The 15,074-nt window shown below is 54.0% G+C and overlaps 7 protein-coding genes across 7 annotated transcripts in view; 4 read left to right on the top strand and 3 right to left on the bottom strand.

The window, feature by feature from the left end:
• Positions 1-1,167, bottom strand: part of POSPLADRAFT_1146636 (hypothetical protein) — a gene marked incomplete at both ends in the record, with an annotated part of 2,406 nt that extends 1,239 nt beyond the window's left edge. Inside the window, one exon of the mRNA XM_024485959.1 lies at positions 313-1,167. Within this exon, the coding sequence (XP_024337597.1) occupies positions 313-1,167 (855 nt within the window). The remainder of the gene's footprint in view (positions 1-312) is intronic.
• Positions 1,168-2,266: 1,099 nt separating this feature from the next.
• Positions 2,267-4,483, top strand: POSPLADRAFT_1066358 (hypothetical protein; the record flags this gene model as incomplete). Its single annotated transcript, XM_024482064.1, has 8 exons — positions 2,267-2,353; positions 2,444-2,582; positions 2,634-2,733; positions 2,783-2,901; positions 2,954-3,068; positions 3,119-3,911; positions 3,979-4,116; positions 4,175-4,483. The coding sequence occupies 8 exons, from the start codon at positions 2,267-2,269 to the stop codon at positions 4,214-4,216; spliced, it is 1,533 nt and encodes a 510-aa protein (XP_024337596.1). The 3' UTR covers positions 4,217-4,483.
• Positions 4,484-4,695: 212 nt separating this feature from the next.
• Positions 4,696-5,320, bottom strand: POSPLADRAFT_1047166 (hypothetical protein; the record flags this gene model as incomplete). Its single annotated transcript, XM_024479221.1, has 2 exons — positions 4,696-5,124; positions 5,183-5,320. 2 exons carry the CDS (start codon positions 5,318-5,320, stop codon positions 4,696-4,698), a joined length of 567 nt encoding a protein of 188 aa, XP_024337595.1.
• A 645-nt stretch (positions 5,321-5,965) lies between these two features.
• On the top strand, positions 5,966-7,007 carry POSPLADRAFT_1047165 (hypothetical protein; the record flags this gene model as incomplete). Its single annotated transcript, XM_024479220.1, has 5 exons — positions 5,966-5,995; positions 6,066-6,163; positions 6,224-6,250; positions 6,773-6,822; positions 6,877-7,007. The coding sequence occupies 5 exons, from the start codon at positions 5,966-5,968 to the stop codon at positions 7,005-7,007; spliced, it is 336 nt and encodes a 111-aa protein (XP_024337594.1).
• A 59-nt stretch (positions 7,008-7,066) lies between these two features.
• POSPLADRAFT_1074718 (hypothetical protein) lies at positions 7,067-9,095 on the bottom strand. The gene is made up of 8 exons (XM_024482738.1): positions 9,022-9,095; positions 8,699-8,963; positions 8,517-8,637; positions 7,989-8,455; positions 7,693-7,914; positions 7,577-7,642; positions 7,377-7,523; positions 7,067-7,315 (listed from the first exon to the last, which is right to left on the bottom strand). The coding sequence occupies exons 1-8, from the start codon at positions 9,053-9,055 to the stop codon at positions 7,228-7,230; spliced, it is 1,410 nt and encodes a 469-aa protein (XP_024337593.1). The 5' UTR covers positions 9,056-9,095; the 3' UTR covers positions 7,067-7,227.
• Positions 9,096-11,539: 2,444 nt separating this feature from the next.
• On the top strand, positions 11,540-13,030 carry POSPLADRAFT_1047163 (hypothetical protein; the record flags this gene model as incomplete). The annotated part of the gene is made up of 5 exons (XM_024479219.1): positions 11,540-11,798; positions 12,114-12,190; positions 12,463-12,579; positions 12,795-12,820; positions 12,889-13,030. 5 exons carry the CDS (start codon positions 11,540-11,542, stop codon positions 13,028-13,030), a joined length of 621 nt encoding a protein of 206 aa, XP_024337592.1.
• A 903-nt stretch (positions 13,031-13,933) lies between these two features.
• On the top strand, positions 13,934-15,069 carry POSPLADRAFT_1057744 (hypothetical protein; the record flags this gene model as incomplete). Its single annotated transcript, XM_024480953.1, has 2 exons — positions 13,934-14,788; positions 14,847-15,069. Coding segments are annotated over 2 exons (1,078 nt in total), but the record flags the coding sequence as incomplete, so codon positions are not given.
• Positions 15,070-15,074: the final 5 nt, after the last annotated feature.

The raw sequence follows: 15,074 nt of genomic DNA, 5'->3' as shown, positions 1-15,074 counted from the left end.
ACACATTCCCGACAAGGAGACATCCTCCATCACGTCCGTCAAGATGTCGTTCAACAGTCAATCGCGGCACGCAGAGGCCCTTCCAATACCGTGTTCTTGGTATCCATAGTTCTGTAAGGAGACGGCTGCGGAATGGCCTCGGCGACAGGGCAGACATCGACTTCCATGACGGTGGGGACGGGCTGTGGAAACAGGATGTCGAAGCCGTCCATCACATCGAGGTCAAAGGGCACCGGGGCAAGAACGGTAGGGATCTGCACAGGAGAGACGTCAAACGCGACAACATCTTCCATAGCCAGCAGCAATACCCACCTCGTCACCACACAGCGTCACTCCTTCGAGCATCATATTGGCGTCCTCCAGGTGACCGTTGAGCTGCTCTGGAAAAGATGGGGTAGCCAAGAGGAACGCATGCAGGCCGTCGAGGGCACATGGCTTGGCGATGCGCGGAATTGGCGATGGACTGACAGGTTCTGCGCAGCGACGACGACGACGACGCAGCGGAACGAGAGGCGTAGGGACAGCGCCGAATGACACGCCCTTGTTCGTGATGTCGCCCAGCACACCAAGCACTGGACCGAACACATCCGAGGCAGACGCGCTGACCCCACTCTTGCCCTTGCTCTTCTTGCTCGTCGAACACGCGTACGGCGTCTTGGCCAGTCGGCGACGGCGGGCGCTGTTGTCCCGACGGCCCATAGAGACCACCAGCTCCGCAATGTTGACTATCCGTGTGTCCTGTCCCAACTCAACACGCGCCTCCGCCGTGCACACCTTGAATGTCAGTCGCCGCTCGTCCTCGTCCGACGCACCGACGTCCAGCGTCCGCACACCCTCCGTCAATCGCTTCCGCTTCCCAGCTGACAACGGCCCATCCTGCTCGTCCACCCAGTCCACCTCCCCGAGGCGGATCCGGCGCAGATTGTGGGCGTCCAGCGTGCGACCCAGAGTTCGATGGCGCCCATGAGCATCGTAGGCTGCCCGCACCGACTGCCGGTATTGGGTCTTCGACTCGAACACCCGCTTTCCAAGACGTCTTGCTGCCCATGGCGCCGCGACGAACGGCGGGGACGTGGGAGGAGCCGTGAAGCGGACGATCTGGCCATCGGTGCAGGCCAACGTGCCGAAGGGCAAGTGAGAGAGAGAAGTGAAAGTTGCACAAGTCATGTTTCGAGTAGTACGCGAGAGCTATTCGGCTGATCAACAGAGAATGTGGGGCGTACAGATGGGAAAACAGACTCTGCGCCCCGCCCCATTTTATGTTCGAACATTGCGATCGGGACTGGAGTTTGGCATATTCGTTCAACAAGATGTCGTCGCCGACGCGTCTGTGCACGTGAGCGTGTCGACGTCTGGGAGATTTCGGGGGAGCTACCAGCGGCGAGCTAGAGGGTGCAGCAGGAGCGATTTCATGTAGAGCTCTCCGAAGCCCTCGGTGAGGTCTACATGAAATGTCTTCTGTTCTCCTCGTGTTTCGTGTCAGCTGGTGTAGCGGACACCCACGGACCACCGGTGTGGCAATTGTACGAGGATCCTGTTTTACGGCACCATGCGCCTGGCCGCTGATGCCTCAGTGGTGAGCGATTCAAAAGTGAGAGGTAATAACATTCTTACCAGCGCAAACATGTCCCAGACCGACAGGTTGAACAGTCGTTTGACTCGTTTCGAGCTTGACCCAGACCATGATCGCATGTATGACTTCGCAGGCGTTTGAGGTCAGATGAAGTGATGAAGAATGAGCTGAGGAGCACAAACTATACACGATGCACCGATAAGAGAGGATGATGAGCAGGTGAGGTCACATGTCCCCTCTGATTCAGGCGCCATATAACTATGGTTGTATGGCCCCACACTGAAACGCCAATCTGGATATGTGGTGCATGGTAAGCACCCGAGCTGCTCGAGGATACATAGTCCACTAGTCTCTACGTTTATTATCCAACCGCCATAGATAATAATGAGCATTACGGAAAATTGCTGACCCGGGGTGAGTGTGAGATGCTCGATCATGCAAGCGTGAGGGTCACGATCAGTCTCTGCTACGGATCAATGTCTCGATCTCTGCTATCGCTTACCCCACATTCTTCTCTCGCGCGCATACACACAAAACCTCAGAGAATAACTCCAGAACCCCCATTGCTGCATCGTTCGCGTGTCGGTTTCTGGCCGCGCAGCATTGAGTCGTGAAAATAACACTGAGCGCAAAAGTCTCGATCTCCCCTGCCTGGCTGCCCTACTGTAGTACCACCTTGCTTCGCGAAGGACTATGAATCAGATTATTGACAACCTATGGGTCGGCGACTTGAGAGCAGCACTGGACACAGAAATGCTCAAGGCCAATAACATTTCAAGTGTCTTGACCGCCATGCGGGGGCGGGTTTCAGTCAACGAGGTGCGTTTGTCTTGCAGGATATATGGCGCGTGAGACGAGGTCCGTGAGTAGACTTTCATTCGCTTCCAAATCAACCTCGATGACACCGAAGATGCGGATATCCTGGCCCATCTCATCTCTGCCGTTGCCTTCATTGAAGCAGAACTCAACAAGGGCAAGGGCGTCCTAGTGCATTGTCAAGCGGGCATGAGTGAGTCTTAGAGCCATGTATGCGCGGCATTGACTGAGCGCAGTCGTGTAGGCCGAAGCGCGACCATTGTCGCTGCATACCTCATGTATGTCCGACATATCGATGTGGGGAGCGCGTTAGAGCTTATCCGGAAGGCGCGTCCGAGCATACAGTATGTAACACGCGCTGTATTGCGTATGGTCGTGTCACCATTATCATAGACCTAATCCAGGGTTTCTGCGACAACTGGAGATCTTCCACCAAGCCTCGTATAAGGTCTCGAAACGGGATAAGGCAACACGGATGTTCTACCTCGAGCGGGTCGTCCAAGACGTCATGAGTCAGTCGACAATCTTTCAGAGCGGATGATCTCTAACGAGCACTATTCCCAGATGGCGATGGGGAAGTAGAAACAGACTTTTTCGCAAAGTTTCCCCAGACACCGTCCGACTCTGTTCCACCAACACCCACCGGCCCACGCCGTAAAATCCGCTGCAAGATGTGCAGGTAAGTCCTCCCATCCTGTTGCCTCCAGTCCACATCTCACGCATCTCCAGACAAGAGCTAGCCACGCGAGAGCACATGCTCGACCATGGGCAGCTTGGTCCCCCCACGCCCGCCTCCGCTGCAGCCTTCTCCCCCGCTGCCTCCCGGCGGCCCTCCATGCACGACGGCAGGCCGTACAACCTCGCCATGTCGCCTTCCACCTCGCGCCGCCCGTCGATGCACGACAGCCGACCGCTCGGCCTCACGCCGCTCGGCCAAGCGACGCCCACGATGTCGCGCCGGCCGTCGGGCTCGGCGCACGAGCCCGCCGCCCGCTCGCGCCTCGGCTCGAACACGGACACGCGCCCGCTCAGGTCTTCGCTCCTCGCGCTCGAGAGCGCTGCACAGCTGGGGCAGAACATGTCGGACTCGCTGTCGGAGTCGGCGCTCGAGGAGGAGGAGTCCGACGAAGACCCGGGCAATGGCGGGCAGGAGCAGAGCGCAGAGGACAAAGACGAGCAGACGCAACAGGATGAGGCCGAGGACACCGACCGTGCGCCGCAGCAGGAGGCGCGGCCGTCGCCGCCGCCTCTATCAAGCTCAGCGTCGGGGCCGCTACCTGCTATCTCGCCCATCCTGGCGCGGCGGCTATCTCAGTCGTCCGGGCTGATGCATGGGTCGGACCTAGCCGCACAGCTATACGCGAACCCGAAGCTCGCTGCGCTCCGCTCGCCGCCTGCTGCGCTGAACATGACTGCGCTGACGTCGCCGGTCTCTTCGTCGTCGCCCAGCGGAGTGAAGGGGCTCCCATACAGCCCCCCGATCCTGGTGAACCCCAAATGTTCGGGGTATTTTGTCGAGCCGGTACGTATTTGCTCGCTCGCACTGTTTGCGGCCGCAATGTCCTGACGATGGTGAGATGGGCTTGTAGATGAAGTGGATGGACGTCTTCCTCGAGGACGGGCAGATGGCGGGGAAGATCGTCTGTCCGAACAAGAAATGCGGTGCGAAGCTGGGCAATTTCGATTGGGCTGGCGTGTGCTGTGGGTGCAAGGAGTGGGTCGTGCCGGTGAGAACCTGTCGCACAGGCCTTGAGTGTATTGCTCTAACCTCTTTGGCCATCTCAGGGCTTCTGCATCCATCGCTCCAAGGTGGACGAGGTGGTGTAATGGATCGTGGATCGTCTGTACGTTGGAATGATGTATATTTGTAAGACACGAATCTCGTTTCAGGTTGTCAGAACTCTATCGCGGAGCATATACTCGTATGCACATGCTCGATACACACTCTAGGACCTCTCCGCCATTGTACCCAAAAACCCATTGTTCACAAGCCACAGAGACGGACTACATAGCTCTTCATATGGCTGACTACTCCTGCCATTCCATCATATTTCCGAAGTACCTCAGGAAACAATGCATAACTCGTTCCGCTCTTGTCCAGCGCCATGCTATTGAAGACAGATATTGGTATAATTGAACAGAGGGTGTGGTATAGTAAGTAATACACGTGGCAATTACGCTGCGGGTTTAGAACTACAGTAGTAAGCAAGACAACCTTTCGCCCTAGATGCGTGAAACAATGTGATATAGATACAATAGGAAGTTGTGCGTCCTCTGACCGGTGTCCACACTATTCAAAAATACAATCATGCAGATGGTGGGGATTGTGGCTTCGGCGTGTGTCGAGAAATGCGCGAGATGCGATACGGATGGATGCGGGCGGCCTTCGAGACGGGGCGCTCTGGATGGCGTCGGAAAAGTTCGACCGCAGGGCCGGTGACGACCCACACGCCCGGAGCGGGATTGGAAGCAGTGCGCGGGGTTCCCGGGAGGGGCGGGACCGGGGGCACTTCGGGGATGACAATCATCATGGCGTTGGCGTCTTCAAATGTCGTGCGCTTGAAGGATATGCGGTCGCTGATAGGATATGGGAGCGAACCTGCGACCGGGCTGCTGCTCCGGGAGGAAGCGGTGCATGAAGAGGTCGTGGATGACACGGATGCCTGTCGGACGCGCCCGTGATACGTGGATCTCTGGGTCTGTCTATCGTTGAGTTGCATCTGCTCTACTGCAGCCTGAAGTGGCGGAAAGTGTAAGCGTGATCATGTGCAAGAAAGCCGCGAGCAAACAAACCTGTAGTTGTACGTGAGGGTCATAAGAGTCGTGTGCACCGGGCAGTTCGTATGTATTCCGCGGGTCAGGAAGACCAAGGGCATGGAGAGGCGGAAGTGTCGGGCGGCTGTCGGTCTGGGAGGAGACGAAGGACGCCATTTGGTGTGAGGTCGTATGAGAGATGGGGTGTGACAGTTTATATAATGAGGAAGATCTCAACCGCGGCTGATAGAAGTAGAGGAGCTGAAGTGTACAAAATTGGTATCCACCAGGGTACCAAGGCCTGCCCTTATATGAGATCAACTGAATAGGAAGGGTATCGATTAGAGTCGCGGAGTAGACGAGCTGCGGTGCGGATGACCGACTGCAACGCCACGCGTGGCCCCTTATAACCACAGGTCTTCACAAATGGACAACACTGCGCATTGTGTATATTGCCAAGACAGCGGAAACAGTCTCCGCGCTCGCTGAACGCGTCGCTTAGCCGCCGGCTTTGTCCCCTCGGGCACAATGGCCACTTACGCGTTGTTTGGCGCTGTTGTCTTGCACCTTCCGTCGGACTCTGAATTGGCGGCAGTCATATCATAGCTACGCAATTACAATGGCGTATTGCTATGGCATTTGAAGTGTCGCATGGTCTCTGTAGTCATTGAGTGAGATGGCGGGACAAAACGAGAGGAGGCGGTGGACGGCAACCAAATCTCCTTATTTGTCCTTGTGTGCGAACAGTTTTCATGTCTCCCACGGTCTCGCTTTTGTTTGAATGAGAAGGTAGCGACCATACAACTCGGGATAACTCCAGCAATGGCAGAGGCAACACCGAAGATCAAAATTGTGAGGGCTACATGTGTCACTGCTCACTGTTATTCACCGCTGTTACCATGTCGCACACGCTCGATCATAGCTCAAGGGCGCCGAACCCGATTTGTCTGCTGCAACATACCAGATCCACGATGAGTCGCATACCATAGGCAACGCTCTAAGATGGATGCTCATGAAGAAGTACGCCGTCAATTTTTATTATCTTGTTGGTATACTGACCGCCGTGCTTGTTGCGCGAAGCCCGAAGGTAGAATTCTGCGGATATAGGTGAGCCATGATCCATGACCTCGTTTCACCGTGCTCTTCGAGGTGTTCGCAAGATGGCTTGAGCTATAGTTGTCCTAATCAGGTGGCACTGAACGGATTATTGCAGTGGTGTCCCTCATCAGCCCTGAGTGGACATTGTGCGGTGACAATACGGATTTCCCGGACGCCGAAAGCAGCCTGGATGCAGCCATTTCTCATTTTGATGGCAGGGCATCGATCCCGGGCGAGTCTAACTAGGGTCTGGTGACTCGTCGCAGAAAAATGTCCCTGGTCGCGCCTCTTCACGTCGGCAATACATCGCTATCTATTGTTGCCTTCTCTAATGCTCTCCGGGTGCCCCACAGCCACTCCCACGTATTCCAGAGTGGTCGCGTTGACTCGCGTGGTCTACCACTGTCGTCACACTCGTGGTGTCCGTGCGGAAGCAGCTCGTAGTGTTCTGCTTTATTGTTGGCCTGTCTTGGAATTTCTCATTCATATTTTCGTTGGCTCGATTGATCTTCTTGCTAACCACCTCACCAGCGTCCCACATCCGTCAGAAAACCATATCCATATACGTATCCAGATGTACGGTGCGTGTTGTACACATTACTGCAACGAGCTGTGCTCCTAACGGCAAGGCACAGACAACCTCTCGTCCTTGACCGCGCTGCTCACTGCCCTCTCCGATCTTGACGACCTGTGCGTTACCATCGACGACGCATACAAGACGAGCTTTCAAAAAGATGAATTCGAACGGTGGGACGAGAAAAGCTGATCGCTAGCAGTCCAGTCGTCCCTCTTTTCCGCTTTCAGTCTCCGACACACTGTATCGTTATTAGGCATTTATTGTACGTTCGACAGGCAGGATCGCTGCGCGCAGCATAGCACGCTTCTCATACCTTACGTGCGGTGGAGCAGAACGTAGATGTGGATATACATTGCGATAGTTATGCTACACAAGGTTGTGTCTGTTTAACATTCCTCACGACCGCCGCCTACTGGCCCTTCGTCTTCGGGGAGTTTACCCAATACGAGCCATGCGGCCACTCGTATTCGGCGATACTTGACTTGTACATCTCGATGCTATTCATAGACGATCCACTTTAGCGGCAGCTATGACACCCAGGCAGATTACAAGACACACCTGTAGCCCTCCTTTGCGTCGCTTGGTACATTGTATCGGCCGTCCTTGTTGATGGAACACGGATACAAGAAGTGTTCATGCAAATGGTCTACGAATTCAAGGACATTGCGGTCCATCGAGCCGGAGACTGCGATGTAGTCAATCAAGCTATTCGCAGGCACGTCAGTGACACTCGGCTGGAAGTAAACACCCTGGCTGACCTAAGGTGAATGACATATTCGCAGAGACCAACACCGCCCGCGTGCGGGCACACCGGGACGCCGAACCTGCAAACGATCAATCCCGTGGTCGTGGATGACACCGACCAAATGCGTACTTGGCAGCCATCAACAGGACACTCAACACTTCGCTGACGCCGGCGAGACGACACGAGTCGATCTGGCACACGTCGATGGCCTCGGCCTGCAAAAGCTGCTTGAACACCATGCGGTTGTGCGCATGCTCGCCGGTGGCAACACCGATACCGTGTGGGCGCAAGGCCTTTCGGATCGCAGCGTGTCCCAAAATGTCGTCAGGAGCGGTAGGCTCTTCGATAAACCTGCCATGGGGAGCGCGGTTAGTACCTCAGTGGCAGGAAGCATAAGCGCCTTAAGCGCATGATAAGCCACCCACCATGGCTTGATGTCCTCGAGGCTCTTGACGTATTCGATAGCCTGTGGAACATCCCACACTTGGTTCGCGTCGATCATGAGGACGCTGCCCGTCGGACCCGCATTCTTGCCAATCAACTCAGGACTACTGGGGTCACGCGGGGGTCGGTCTGTGGGTAGATATTGCGGATCGTCGATGATCGAGCGGATGATCTTGCCGCGGCGGAGGTCCGAGTCGCGGTCCGCACCGACTTTCATTTTGAAGTGATTGAAGCCCGCCTCGACAGCCTCGCGCGTTAGACGCGCGACCTTTTCGTCGCTGTAGCCGAGCCAGCCCGCTGAGGTGACATATGCGGGGTACCCGCGTTTGCGCACGGTCGCCTCGCGCTCGGCCTTAGTTGCAGCCTTCGCCTTGAGCATCTCGAGGGCTTCTTCGCGCGTGATTGCGTCAGTAATATACCGGAACGCCGTTGCGCTGACGAGCTCCTCCTGGGAATGGTAGGTCATGGGTAAGATGCGGTGCTCCGCGGTAGACTAAAGGAGAACGCACCGGAGACATATCCACTACGAGCTTCCAGAGCGGCTTGTTACGGGAGCGGGCAAACATGTCCCATAGTGCGTTATCGACGGCTCCCAGCGCGATGTGTATAACGCCCTTCTCGGGGCCAATCCTGGGCACATGAGCGGATGTTAGGGTGTCCGGTGACTTACAGGAATGTGCAGCGCACGTACCATCGCAATTGAGGGTCTGCACAGAGATACTCCCACGTCTTGCCCATGTTGGCAAACAGCTCCTCAACATCCTTGCCAAGCAGACGGTTCGCGACCTCCTTGATCGCAGCACAGACAATGTCGTTCCCGCGGCCAATGGTGAAGGTCATACCGTGGCCGACGAGGTCGGACGAAGTGAACAGGGTCACATATGCCGAGGAGTAGTCGCAGTCCGTGTTCATGGCATCCGTACCATCACCTGTGAGTGAGGTGGGGAAGCGGACATCTGCAGTAATTAGAGACGGATGAGAGTGATGAGGGCTGGAGATAATCGCACAACGCACCGTGTGTCTCGAAGCCGGTGATCTTGACAGACATTGCCGCGGTCGAGCTCGACTATATCAAGAGCGAGAATGGGGGTCGAAAGGGGGCAGTGTGTGCAGAGCGACATGAATTCAGGATTTATATTCTGGTCGGACCTCCCGAGTCCCTATGTCATATGAGGGTTGCCGGTGGGCGGACCGGGCGGACCGCTCCTATGCAGCATCCCGATCGTGCACATATTAGCGCCCATCCAGCGTCTGCGAATATCAGCTGCGGCGCTCCTCGCCGGAGATGGGCGGAGACTCGAACTTGCACGGATCCTCCTTCTCTTCCAGAATCCTTGCTATACTCGTAGGAGTTAGAGGGGACTTCGTCAGAATAGCTGTGCTCGATTCAATATCTTGTAAATCCTAAAATGAAAGTCTGACATATAAGGTTAAGGTGATTGAACAGGATCGGAGTTTGACTTTGGCCGGATGGAGCCGAATTGTGGCGTAAGTGTGGCTGCAAGACTTGCGTCAAGTTCGTCGGATTGGACCTCTATAACCCCCCATAGCGGCGAGCGGGAAGATGCCTGCTCTTCTGTGTGAGATCTATTTTGCGGAGGCACTTGCAGGTACTCAGTGTATGGGACGTCCACGCTCTAGGCTCAAATTACGATGTCCTTGAGTAGCATGCCTACTTGGCTGTCTGACACGTGGCCGACAGTAGGGTACGGTGAAATAGGGCGGGCTAATTAGCCTCGGTTAATTAACCCTTTCTAATTAGCCGTACATTTCACGAGGCCTGAAAAACAAGGGTTAAATAAGGTGAAATAGGGTTAAGTGACCTGCGCTGATTTTGGACATGTTCCGGACGCAGTAGGAGTTCAGCCTTGCGGTTGTTATCCAGGATGACCAGTAATCGTAGTTTCTGACCTCATCAACCTCAACGCCCCATTGCTGAAGGACATTCTTGCTAACGAGCGTCCCAAAGTACTGCATTGGGACTAAATTAGAGTGGAGCATGTATTGAATTTATAGACCAGTGACGGACCTGGGATGAATAGTAGCAGCTGCTGTCCAGGTGTTCGGTCGCTGGGCGACTTAAACATTATATAAGGCTACTTTAGTGGCTAGAAGTGCTCATTAGGCCATGTTCTATACCGGCTAATTAGCCGTGAATTACATAGGTTAATTTGACCTCTCACACAGGCCTAGGCTAATTAGCCGGTTAAGCAGGTCACCGTACCTATTTCACCGTACCCTAGCCGACAGGCGATAATGCAGTACGTTTACACTTGTTCAAATGTTGGCTCAGAGTCTCGATTCACGGAGGCTGCAGTGGTTGGTGTATCCTGCATTCATCCAGCCAAATTGTGGGCTGCATCGTGGATAGCAGAAGCGATTTCAGATAAGTACAGTTGTTCTGACAAACCTTCTTCCATGAGGCCACCATAATGTCAGACTGGCTATCCCTCTCGTCTTTCTGAGCTCCTCCATTGCACGCACCACCTTTAACACAAGAAATATGTGCTTATCCCGCTCATCCGCGCTCTGCAACACTTGCCGGAGTGGGCCCTTGGAGACGCAATCTTTCTTAAGCCTGCCTGCAGCACTCTCCACCCCGACGCAAAGGCGGCCCCTCCCGTAGCCGGAGGCCATATGCGTCCATCAACGAAATGAAGCCTCCGGCATGATTTACTTGCTATGCACGGTTGCATCAATGGATAGTCGCTCTATCCTGTGTATGTAATGCAAGTTCGCCGCCCTTGACAGTTGGAGATGTTCATGCTGATCGTTGAGGCCTTCGTCAAGATGAGGAAAGTATCTGCCGCTTTGCGATTGAATCGGTGGCCATGTGTGTCTCCGTTTCCTGACATCGTGTTGTAATGATCGTTGGTTACCCAACACTCATCCTTTGAATTCTGTTGGATCATAAATGTCAGAAAGGTGTTTTATCATTCTCACCGTTTGTGGTCTTCATCTTTCAAGATTCGTCTGGACTTGTGGTTCGAACAGGAACTGAAGATTCGCGCTGCGGTTGTCGAGATATGTCTTCGAGGCGCGAGGTCATCGCTGCTGGTCCGATTATGCCTAGTGGGATCCACCATTTGAATTTCGCTTTCTCTCGTTCGACGAGCAACCACGATCATATGATTTGGATGCGCAAACGACCTTACACTTTTAGGAAGCTTATTCCGTGCTTGCAGGTCGATCAGCGGTATTGGTGCGCCCCATTGGGTATTTTAGCCCACTCCCGATTGGAAATCATTCATCAGTGGATACGTCAGGACACCTACCACAGTCTCCGACGGCCGTAGCAACCACATCAGCAGATTATCAGTCAAATGAGTACTCAATTTTAAAATGATATACAACCCAGATGACAACTGCCACATGTTGTCAGTACCCGTACGATGTTTCGTGTCTCATCCAAGTAATGGTAGGGTCGGGGTGAATGCTATATAGATCAGGTTCGGCGAGCGGAGGGCACCCTATAACACGGTTTGGGGGTGCCCTGAATCGATCCTCTCACCTCTCCATCCGGCATATCGCAATGTCGTTGAAGGATTCGGGTTCATGGCCCTTCGAGGCGATAAAGTACTTCTCCGGTATGTTTCGTCAGCTCAATGCCGCCTACGTTGTTGAGAACAATTCAGGCGTTGCCGTAACACTATCCCTCTTTGATCATGTTCTCACCTTCAGAAAAGAGCTCGACCTTGTTTGGCTCCAGCGAGGCCCGTGGAGTATCATGCAGCTTGTCGTGGTGATGAATCGTTATGGCGGGGAAGCAAGCATGCTATACCTCGCGTATAGTGAGTATTGAATGCTCTGCACATTGGGTTACCGTCGACTCATTAACGCCGCAGTGTTCTCTGGATTAATGCCTCTATCTACTTCTGTGAGTACCGGCCCTCTCTTGGTACGTCTTTGGTAATAGTTACTGATAACCGTCATTAGTCGTCAGTAACAACACAATATTGGCCCCGCGTTGCGACGTGGTAATCACGAATGTTTTGTAGATGTCATGGGCTTGTAATAGTACTGAGTGTATACTGCATCCTAGGAAGTGCCCTGTCACAATGTGAGACAATATTCTGATTTGCCCGATGTAACTGACATACATGCAGTCGTGCTATTGCTCCGTGTCTATGCCTTATGGGACAACAGGCGGTCTGTCAAATATGCACTATATATCGGATTTATGGTGTGCCTCGGAATCTCACTAGGATTCGCCATAACAATTGGCCATAATTTGCTCCGTACGTGATAAACCCAGAGCTCGCGGGTGCAAACCGACTGACACCCTTCAGATTCAATCGTATACTTCAAAATTCAACACTTCGAGGCATGTGTGATCAATTCAACTCCACGCCAAGTGAATTTTGCTTTATATGCGATAGGATTGTGGGGTGGGATGGTCTGTATTTTCCATTCAGCTCCTTAAAGGCCTGAAAGTTGATAACGAATAAATTCAAGCTCCTTTATGATGTCTTTGTCTTCGTAACACTGGTTGCTAATGCTCTGAGCCGGCCACGGCGGAATAATTCAGAGATTGTGACCAACCTCAGCCGTGATAGAATCTTCACCTTCCTGGTGCGCAAACCTTCATAGTCATGATGCCACAATTCTTGATTGAGATCCTATATTTCAGGCTTTCTTTGGTGGGTTTATTCTGTGGACCGGTCATCAGTTCATATGATGAACTAATATTCCCCAGTTCTTCGTCTTTGCCAGCTCTCCCCGAGCATTTCTGCTGATGTATATCTCATACTCTCTTTTTATACCTGATACGACTGATTTCGTCATAGGTGAATTACACATTCCTTACTATAGGGTGATTATCTTTGACTCCTTATTGCCATCCCTGATAATCATTCTGACGTTCACGGTATCATGATATAGAGTCTGTTGGACTTTGGATTACATCCTTTGCTTCCGTTTGTTTCTCAAGATGAAGGACGCTGAGATCAGATCAGGATGGGAAGCCATGGGAACTCCGGGCACTGTGCACATCCGGGAGACCATCGAAATGATGAGCATATGACAGCACAGCTCACTCTTGACACCGTAATCCATGATAAAGGCATGATATGAAGCGCCTTTCGCGCCGCGTCATCCAACGAATGTAGGATTACGGCTATGTACCGTGATCTTACCATGGTCACAAAGGCTATGGACTAGAGGGATGGGGGTGAAGCCGTTGCTGCGGGGGCATAAACATTTCGTGTATATCATGACATATACCATGCTGATATGATACAAAACCCACGGAGAACGGGCCGGTCATGCAGCGTTCAATATTTCATGCGTCAAGATCATTCTCACCAAGCTCAAGTTGACGCTGAGGCGCATGATCGTGAAATGATTAGTAAACTAGTTGAACCCATCCTCCCACCTAAAGCATGTCCTCCAGTGTCCCGCGCTCTGTTTTCTCCGCGTTGTATCTGTTCAAGGAGACATGTATACTACAGAATCTCTCTGACAGTCCAGGCAAGCAGGAGCTTTGGCACATGGCAGTCCTACCTACTACCCAGCCGTCTCATGCTTGAGGTGAGCAATATAATTAGACAATCCTGCAGCATCTACGCTGGTAAACGAGGATCCATGGTCCGTGGGTGTCCGCTATACCAGCTGACACGAAACACGAGGAGAACAGAAGACATTTCATGTAGACCTCACCGAGGGCTTCGGGGAGCTCTACATGAAATCGCTCCTGCTGCACCCTCTAGCTCGCCGCTGGTAGCTCCCCCGAAATCTCCCAGACGTCGACACGCTCACGTGCACAGACGCGTCGGCGACGACATCTTGTTGAACGAATATGCCAAACTCCAGTCCCGATCGCAATGTTCGAACATAAAATGGGGCGGGGCGCAGAGTCTGTTTTCCCATCTGTACGCCCCACATTCTCTGTTGATCAGCCGAATAGCTCTCGCGTACTACTCGAAACATGACTTGTGCAACTTTCACTTCTCTCTCTCACTTGCCCTTCGGCACGTTGGCCTGCACCGATGGCCAGGTCGTCCGCTTCACGGCTCCTCCCACGTCCCCGCCGTTCGTCGCGGCGCCATGGGCAGCAAGACGTCTTGGAAAGCGGGTGTTCGAGTCGAAGACCCAATACCGGCAGTCGGTGCGGGCAGCCTACGATGCTCATGGGCGCCATCGAACTCTGGGTCGCACGCTGGACGCCCACAATCTGCGCCGGATCCGCCTCGGGGAGGTGGACTGGGTGGACGAGCAGGATGGGCCGTTGTCAGCTGGGAAGCGGAAGCGGCTGACGGAGGGTGTGCGGACGCTGGACGTTGGTGCATCCGATGAGGACGAGCGGCGACCGACATTCAAGGTGTGCACGGCGGAGGCGCGCGTTGAGTTGGGACAGGACACGCGGATAGTCAACATTGCGGAGCTGGTGGTCTCTATGGGCCGTCGGGACAACAGCGCCCGCCGTCGCCGACTGGCCAAGACGCCGTACGCGTGTTCGACGAGCAAGAAGAGCAAGGGCAAGAGTGGGGCCAGCGCGTCTGCCTCGGATGTGTTCGGTCCAGTGCTTGGTGTGCTGGGCGACATCACGAACAAGAGCGTGTCATTCGGCGCTGTCCCTACGCCTCTCGTTCCGCTGCGTCGTCGTCGTCGCCGCTGCGCAGAACCTGTCAGTCCATCGCCAATTCCGCGCATCGCCAAGCCATGTGCCCTCGACGGCCTGCATGCGTTCCTCTTGGCTACCCCATCTTTTCCAGAGCAGCTCAACGGTCACCTGGAGGACGCCAATATGATGCTCGAAGGAGTGACGCTGTGTGGTGACGAGGTGGGTATTGCTGCTGGCTATGGAAGATGTTGTCGCGTTTGACGTCTCTCCTGTGCAGATCCCTACCGTTCTTGCCCCGGTGCCCTTTGACCTCGATGTGATGGACGGCTTCGACATCCTGTTTCCACAGCCCGTCCCCACCGTCATGGAAGTCGATGTCTGCCCTGTCGCCGAGGCCATTCCGCAGCCGTCTCCTTACAGAACTATGGATACCAAGAACACGGTATTGGAAGGGCCTCTGCGTGCCGCGATTGACTGTTGGAACGACATCTTTGACGGACGTGAT

Source organism: Postia placenta (assembly GCF_002117355.1).
Source record: "Postia placenta MAD-698-R-SB12 unplaced genomic scaffold POSPLAscaffold_9, whole genome shotgun sequence".
NCBI classification, from domain to species: Eukaryota; Fungi; Basidiomycota; class Agaricomycetes; order Polyporales; family Adustoporiaceae; genus Rhodonia; species Rhodonia placenta.
The sequence above is the reverse complement of the archived record's forward strand: the minus strand, read 5'-3'. Positions and strand labels throughout refer to the sequence as shown.

Coding starts and splice junctions, on each gene's coding strand:
- POSPLADRAFT_1074718 (XM_024482738.1), bottom strand. CDS start 9,055: ATGTCTGTCAAGATCACCGGCTTCGAGACACACG. Junction 7,643..7,692: donor GTCCTGTTGATGGCTGCCAA/GTACGCATTTGG, acceptor GATCGTTTGCAG/GTTCGGCGTCCCGGTGTGCC. Junction 7,316..7,376: donor GACGCAAAGGAGGGCTACAG/GTGTGTCTTGTA, acceptor GTCTATGAATAG/CATCGAGATGTACAAGTCAA.